Source organism: Myxocyprinus asiaticus, chromosome 14, assembly GCF_019703515.2.
Source record: "Myxocyprinus asiaticus isolate MX2 ecotype Aquarium Trade chromosome 14, UBuf_Myxa_2, whole genome shotgun sequence".
NCBI lineage: Eukaryota > Metazoa > Chordata > Actinopteri > Cypriniformes > Catostomidae > Myxocyprinus > Myxocyprinus asiaticus.
In genome coordinates, this window is record NC_059357.1 from 2816741 (window position 1) to 2825281 (window position 8541).

Sequence of the window (8541 nt, forward strand, 5' to 3'; positions counted from 1 at the left end):
AGCGCCTGTGGCAGGTTGAACTTCCTCAGCTGGTGAAGGAAGTACAACCTCTGCTGGGCCTTTTTCACAATGGAGTCAATGTGGGTCTCCCACTTCAGGTCCAGTGAGATGGTAGTGCCCAGGAACCTGAATGACTCCCCTGCTGCCACAGTGCTGTTTAGAATGGTGAGAGGGTCAGTGTTGGGGGGGTTCCTCCTAAAGTCCACAATCATCTCCACCGTTTTGAGCATGTTCAGCTCCAGGTTGTTTTGACTGCACCAGACAGTCAGCTGTTTAACCTCCCTTCTGTATGCAGACTCATCGTCATCTCGGATGTGGCCGATGAAAGTGATGTCGTCTGCAAACTTCAGGAGCTTGACAGAGGAGTCCTTGGCAATGCAGTCATTGGTGTAGAGGGAGAAGAGTAGTGGGGAGAGCACACATCCCTGGGGGGCACCAGTGCTGATTGTACAGGTGCTGGAAGTGAGTTTCCCCTGTCTCACAAGCTGCTGCCTGTCTGTCAGAAAGTTGGTAATCCACTGACAAATAGACATAGGAACAGAGAGTTGGTGTAATTTATTCTGGAGGTGTTTATGTGAATTTATTCTGTTATAAAGGCAGCTGTGCATCTTATACGGTAAACAAGACTTTTTTTCACCTGTGGGTGCGAATACAACTGAGCGTACTCCTATCACTTAGTCCTTGTGGTTAACACTTGATGCATGTTTTTAACTGAGGCAAACACAGTCAAAGTGCATAAGTACAAAAATAAACACATACATGTAAGCCATAAACTATCTGATAACACTCAGTTATGGCTGAGGCAGCATTCTACTGTGCATTCTGGTAGAAAGTTGTTTTGTTAATGCAGTTTGTTTGTTCTTTTTCTTTCTTTTTATTTCAACACTATAAAAGAATTTTGTAGTGAATTAATTACAGCAGAAAAGACTAACTACTTTCTATATTAAATAAGTTTAAGCATGACCTTACAAATATTAAGCAAATTCTATTTGCACTCAATTTAAACCTGTAAAATGTAATGTTCTAGATTATAAGTAAATATTATTTATGATTGTTTGTTATCTTTAATATGCATCATTATGTATCAGTCCTAAAGTAGAAAACCTTGTCAAATGTATGTGCTTATTTGAGTAAATTTCACTGGTAAATATAATAAGTATATTTTACTTTACTTTTTGAAGCTTCCCTGTGGGATGCTTTTGCATGTCATTTGGTAAATGATTAAACATGTTTTTATAATTCAAATTCAGTATGTGAAATGTTCAAATAAAATGTTCATTTAAACAGGAGCCAGCTGTGCAGTGTGTAAACCTCACTCTCCTGACCTCAAGAGGTGCACTAGCGACTGACGCTAGAGGCTGTAGCCTTTAGCCTCCTTGTTAGCGCACCTGCCTCCCATGCCGGAGACGCCAGTTCGAGTCCTGTACGGAGCGGGTAGAACAGGAGCGTTACAAAGGTGCCATGACCCAGATGGAAGTGAGGTTTAGGGGGGTGAGTGTAACAGTGGCCAGCTGATAGATAGCTGTGCAATGTGTAAACCTCACTCTCCTGACCTCAAGAGGTGCACTAGCAACTGACACTAGAGGCTGTAGGTTTTAGCCTCCTTGTTAGCGAACCTGCCTCCCATGCCAGAGACACCAGTTCAAATCCTGCTCGGAGCGGGTAGAACAGGAGCTTCGCATAAGCACCTCAGATATTATTAACTGAAATGTTTAAGTTAAATTTACTCACTAACTTGAATCAATATTATGACAAGAAGATTTTACTTAATTTTATACCATTAAAGTTTACTTAGTAAAAATGTGTGCAAAAACTTGTGCAATAAAAATGAAGTAAATCTTACTAGTCATTTTTTTTTTCAGTGTAGACAAATAAAAAGTATGCATGTTTGAATTTCTTTACAAAACTTTCATTTTACTTTTTGCTTTTGTTAGTTGGAGTGAAACAAAAACAGTCAACTCGTTCAATATTTTTTAAAAAGCATCTCAGGAGGAAGTTCCTCATGGAGAGAATGAACAAAGCGTGCAGAGAGTGGCTACTTTGAAGAAGCTCAAATATAAGATAGTTTTGGTTTGTTTAACTACACAAGGACACCAGACTTTGTCAAATTATTTGGTAGATTTAACACACTCTCTCTCTCTCTCTCTCTCTCTCTCTCTCTCTCTCTCTCTCTTTCTCTGTGCTGTGAGATAGATTAGAGTGACTCCTGCTCAAACAGATGGTTAAATCCCTCTTCACAATCAAGATTAGGATTACACAATGAAGACATGCCGTTAGATACACACAGACAATCAGTGTGTCTTACAGAAATACTATACATTGACACAGTGAACAACAGAGGCACATTTATAACCTCCAATCACCATAAAAAGCAATCAGTTCATTCTAGCTTCTGAAAAAATATAGATATCAGGTTGTAACCGTTGGCTTGATTTCTTGGAGCCGCCATGAGGAAATAATGTGTATTTGTAATTGCTTCTCATCCAGCGCCATTCTACTTAAAGCTGAAGATGCTATAGGAAGGAAGTGCTGTGGATTAAGCTATTTTAGAGAGACAGTGATTGATCTGCCTTGCGTCTGTGTCTCTATCTCTACACTTCTGTCCAGCTTTACTGTTGCTCTTCGTCATTATTTACGTTTACTGCAAAGTTCATTTGTATTCTTTACAGTCACCCCTTTCACTTTTAGGGTTCTCACACAGTAATTTTGAAACATAGGTATAAATTCATGAGCACTCACATGAGATGAAGACTCCAGTCAAATCAGTAATCATATAAAAGCTGTTTTATTCTACATGGAGAGGGTCTCCTCATGGGGGCTGCCATTTTATGTGCTGGGCGTTGCCCACGTGGGGACAGCGCTCGTGGACGGGTCATGTTCTCACTGCGAGAGCATGATTGTGGCAACGTTGCAGTCGCGGCTTTCCCCGGAAAGCCACTCCAGCGGCTCCCCGCCGCGGTCCTTCTACCTATAGGTTTGAGGCCGTGTCGGTTAGCACTGGGAGTGATTTGGGGATTTCAATGGGAGCCGCTCCGACGGAAAACCCCCCACGGACCTCCCATTTCAGAGCACGCTCGTTTGCCCCAGCGAGTTCTGCGATGGGACCGCCGGCTCGTCTCAGGGCGAGTTTGCGATCTCATTTGCGGCTCGTGAAGCGGATGAGCTTTCGATTACGGCATTGGAAAGCGGGCTGGTTCAGTCTGACGCCATGCACAGCTGACAGCCATGCTTGCCCAGGCGGCTGCAAGCGTCGGGCTGGAGTGGATCCCTCCACCCCGCCCTGAACCCTCGCAGCTTGATGATTGGTTCCTGGGCCCAGAGCGCCGCTCATGGCCGCGCCCTGCCCCAATACCTTTCTTCCCGGAGGTGCATGATGAGCTCATGCAATCGTGGCAGGCACCTTTTACTGCCCAGACCCGGTCTCTGAGCTTCTCCACTCTCACTACCCTCGATGGTGGGGCTGCCAGGGGTACTCGGCAATTCCCCAGGTGGATAAGGCAGTTGCGGTGCACCTGTGCCCGCAGAGCGCCGCCACCTGGCAGAACCGTCCAAGACTCCCGTCCAAGGCCTGTAAGTTTACATCGTCACTGGAGACTAAGGCCTACAGTGCCGCTGGACAGGCCACCTCTGCCCTGCATGCCACGGCTCTCCTGTAAGTGCACCAAGCCGAGGCGCTTAGAGAACTGCACAAAGGTAATTCTGACCTGAGATTGATGCAGGAGCTGCCCTCGGCAACCGATCTCGCCCTCCGGTGCCGAAGGTCACGGCGCTGTCTCTCGGGCAGGCGATGTCCACCCTGGTGGTCCAGGAGCACCACCTTTGGTTCAACCTGGTCGAGTCAAGGGAGGCTGACAAGGTATGATTCCTTGATGCCCCCTTCTCCCAGGTTGGCCTATTTGGCGACACTGTATAGGATTTCACCCAGCAATTCTCAACAGTCAAAAAGCAGATGGGGGCCATCCAACACATCCTGCCCCAGCGCAGCTCAAGACCCCGCAACCCGTCTGCTCATCGCCAAGGGTGTCCACCTGCGGAGGTAACACCGGCTCCACCGCAGCCCACCCCGAGAACCCGAGAAAGGCTTCGAAGCGCCCCTGAGACGGGCAGCCCAGGAAGTCGTGAACCTGCACTTCGGGAGCTGGTAAGAAGACCACTCCTTCCCCCGGTGGAGGGCTGGGTGGAGAATCCTTGTTTTCCTTTTCTTTTGATTTTGCCGCATGCCCAATAGGCTGCGGTACCCACTTTCTCAAGAAAAGAGCAGTTTCCTCACTTCCTGGGCCTCACACTCTGTGTCCACGGCCGTCGTTATCACCGTTATTTTGTTCCTTTTGGGGAGAAAAAAGAGAAGAGGCCGCGGCTGGGCCAGCCGGTCCTTATTTTTGGTGCAGTCGACTTGTCCCCAAGGTGCAGGGGACTGTTTGATGCCTACAAGAGCCTTGGGGGAGGTTACGTGATGGCCTGGTGCACTGGCTACAAGGCACACAGAGGTCTGCCCGTCTCGCACCGCTAGTTCACGTAACACAGTTCAGTAGTTGTGGCGTTTTGTATAGGGACCCCTAGTGTCACTTCATCGACACAACATCGAGTGAGTGACAGAAGGGGAACGTCTCGGTTACTTTCGTAACCTCCATTCCCTGATGGAGACAATGAGACATGCCACAACACTGAACTACCCGTTGAAATGGCCGGGACCTTGTCTCGGCTCCTCAGCACAAAACCTGAATGAGTGGTTGCATACCAGCTCCTTTTATACCCGTATGTCCAGGGGAGTGGCATGCAAATTCCACTCACCAATTCCCATTGGCCTTTTCTCAAAGATCAGAGGTGTTTGGGGCTCCCAAGGGCAACCCCTAGTGTCACTTCATCGACACAACGTCTTGTTCCCTCCATCAGGGAACGGAGGTTACAACAGTAACCGAGACGATTTTAACCCTCCTATAGTACTGAAAAATGGCACCTCCCTTTGGTATTTGTGGTCATTTTTGACCGAAAGGTTTAGATGTGTACCCCTTTTTATTACAATAATGATACCATTTCTTCTTCCCTGAAGTAATTACAAAACAATTATGCATTTCCTTTGGGATTTTATGCTATTTTGATCTTATTTACATTAGTAAATTTTACCATTAATTTGCATATACAAATAAGCAAATTTTTGAAAAAGTTTATAAATTAATTAAATTATGAAACTACTTTTCTATAAGTTGAAGCATGAAGAAAATATGAGAATGTGACATACATACATATGACTGTAGCCACATACTGTTTAGTCTGATTATGCTTGCAATCAAACCTTGTTTGCATTGTGGCTGATTTATTGATTTTATTTGACAGATTGAAAAAAAAATCATTGTTTTTTGGTCTTTCCCATTCATTTTCAATGGTCGGTCAATTTTGACCACGAATACCAAAGGTGTTGCTTTTTTTTAAATGACCACTTAGACATCGAATCAAGCCCAGTTTTTTTTTTTTTCGTATGTTCAGATCACCAGGTCTTGTACTGCTCAGATAAAAGAAACCATTTTTATTAAATTAGGAAAATTTATTTCAACGAAATTACCGAATACCATAGGAGGATTAAATGATGCTGCATCCACACCGCTAGGTGTCACTGTAGGTCCAAGATGACACAAACACAAAAGTTACTGAGTGCACCTTTAACCCCAAATCAATACAAAACAATATGAAATTATATTTTTCATAAAGAAAATGAAGCCTACTTTAAGATTAGGAATGCACCGATATGAAACTTTTTGGCCAATACCGATTTTAACAACAACAACAACAACAAAAAAACCTGTACCAATACAATACTGATATTTTGCAACTGACCTTATTTTTTCATCTGATCACTTTTTTACTTTGGAATTATGCTTTAAAAATGTACAAAGAGGTACAAAAGCTTTTTCTTTGTTCTAAAAATAAAAAATGTATATTGAACATGGATCTGTTGAACACAACAGGGAAAAAAGGGCGCGCTTGCTCACACAGCGTTGACTGAAGCGCTAAATGCGGAAACACAGCTTATAAGGTTTAGTTATAAATTATACAGATGTCTCAGAAGCAAGGGCATAGATTTGGCTTGTACACTGGCGGGGGGGGGGTGTTGCAGTGTGAAGCATTTTCCCATGTTTCCATTGATCATGGAATCGATGTCACTGCTCAGAAGTCAAAGTCTGCTGGTTTCAAAGCATTTTGAATGGTTTCGCTCATCACGTAGACTATACGTAAGTGCCGTTTTCACAAATTTCACGTCCGTTTATGGCATTTCTTTCCGCATTAACATGAGAATGAGTGTGTTACTTATTAATTATAAATCAACCGGGTCCTGGGTAGCTCAGCGAGTAAAGACACTGACTACCACACCTGGAGTCACGAGTTTGAATCCAGGGCGTGCTGAGTGACTCCAGCCAGGTCTCCTTAGCAACCAAATTGGCCCGGTTGCTAGGGAGGGTAGAGTCACATGGGGTAACCTCCTTGTAGTCGCTATAATGTGGTTCTCGCTCTCGGTGGGGCGCATGGTGAGTTGTGCGTGGATGCTGCGGAGAATAGCGTGAAACCTCCACACGCACTAAGTCTCCACGGTAACACGCTCAACAAGCCACATGATAAGATGCGCAGATTGACAGTCTCAGACTCATATGCCGTTTGGTTTTAATTTGGTCAATATTTGGCCGATTACATCAGTGCATCCCTAATTAAGATGGTTTGCATTGGATTGTTTTCAGGACACTTTAAGCACATTTTACCCCCCAATTCTTATCACCATAACACATCCGGATGTTTTACTTTTACTATTCCATTTGTTTTCAATGGTGTTAATTAATGTAACAGTAATTTTGTACCGTATTACAGTAAAAATGTTTTCTTTGTTTTTTTAACATTAAATTCAGCGAAAATTAAAAGCAGTACCAAGGGAGTGCTACTATGAAGTATAAATACTTTACAATTTAAATAATATATAATTTGTTTCACATAGCGGTAATGAGAATATCATAATGACCATCTTTTTTCACATTTTCACAAAATTTGCATAACTGTCATGAAAATAATGTCACAATATAGAAAATTTGTTTATATGTTTCTTTTGATTTTGGAGTAAAATATGACATTTTCTTGACGTGTCTTGTGAGAATTGCCCTTTAAAATTCCCTGATATTTCCAGGTTTTCCCCGACCATGGAAACACTGTGCCTTTTTTGTCAATTACACTATATTTTGTCTATCTTTCTTTTTTTAATTTATGTATATTGTTTTAAACTACCTTTGTAGAAGTACTGTTTTATTTGTATGCAGTTCAGCTGAAAATGCTTTAGCAATACAGATGTACAAATATTTGTAATGCTAATAAAGCACATTAAACACAGAGTGAGAATAACAAACAGAGAAAGAGAGACAGGCCAGAGAGTGAGAGATAAACAGAGAGAGAGATTTGTCGGTGAGCACTAGATTTAATCCCTCAGTAGTGTGTGTGTGTGTTTTATTCCCAGGCACAGCTCAAGATCGCTCTCAGTTCTGTGGTATCGTCTTTGGCCCCTGTACCGCCGCCACCATGAGCTTCATCGCGGACGATGTGGAGATCGACCCGGTCACCCTTAACCTCATCATCCTCATCGCCAGCTATGTCATCCTGCTCCTGGTGTTCCTCATCTCCTGTATCCTGTACGACTGTCAGGGCAAAGACCCCACGAAAGAGTACGCCCCCGACCCAGTGCCCAACATCAATTCTGCTCCCATCCGGCTGGTGGTCATGCAGAGCTCGCCCGCCAACGCCCGGTGGGACCAGAACAAGACGGTGACCACCTGCGAGCCACCCAGTGCTGAGAAAAAGAGTACTTTGGTTTGACAGGTGTATAGGAAACGGACTGACAACAGCCAACAGATGAACTTTGCACACATTGTCTTTTCTATCTAGTGTACATACAAGCTACTGTATATTTCATTATGTATTTGGTTAAAGTTTTATTTTTTTAAATTCATCGTTTGAATGTGGGACTAGAAAATGTCAGGATTGGATTATCAGAAGACCAAGTTAAAACGGTGAGTGGAAATTCACAAAATCATATTTTCTCCAAGACAACAATGCTTAAATGGGGAGCAAATGGAGACTTTGCTGGAGTCTTTTGCTTCTCAGCTGTTTCTCCTGAGAAAAAGTCCCACACGTGTCTCGTCTACACACAAAAAATGAAGTCATTACCCTTACTTAATTATTTAAGTAAATTACATTTCATGTCTTTCATTCAGATTAAGCCAATTTTATTGAGTCAACATAATTAAGTTGGATTAGGTCAAATCAATGTACTATATTAGTTTTAATTCAACTTCATTAGGTTCATCAGACTGAATTTACTAAGGGTTTATTCAATGAATTGTCTTATGTTGGTCCAACTTAATTTTAATAATTTACTACAGTTTAATTAATACATTTTATTATGTTGGTCCTACTTAATTTCTTTTTATTCATTTACTAAGGTCTAATGAATTGTCTTATGTTGGTCCAACTTAATTTTATTATTTTACTAAGGTTTAATTAATTGTCTTA

The 8541-nt window shown here is 42.7% G+C and overlaps 1 protein-coding gene across 1 annotated transcript; it reads left to right on the plus strand.

Moving 5' to 3' along the window:
* The first annotated feature begins 397 nt into the window (after nucleotides 1-397).
* LOC127452021 (small integral membrane protein 36-like) lies at nucleotides 398-8334 on the plus strand. Its single transcript, XM_051717149.1, has 2 exons — nucleotides 398-462; nucleotides 7466-8334. Coding segments are annotated over exons 1-2 (381 nt in total). The 5' UTR covers nucleotides 398-461; the 3' UTR covers nucleotides 7846-8334.
* The last annotated feature ends 207 nt before the right edge of the window (nucleotides 8335-8541 follow it).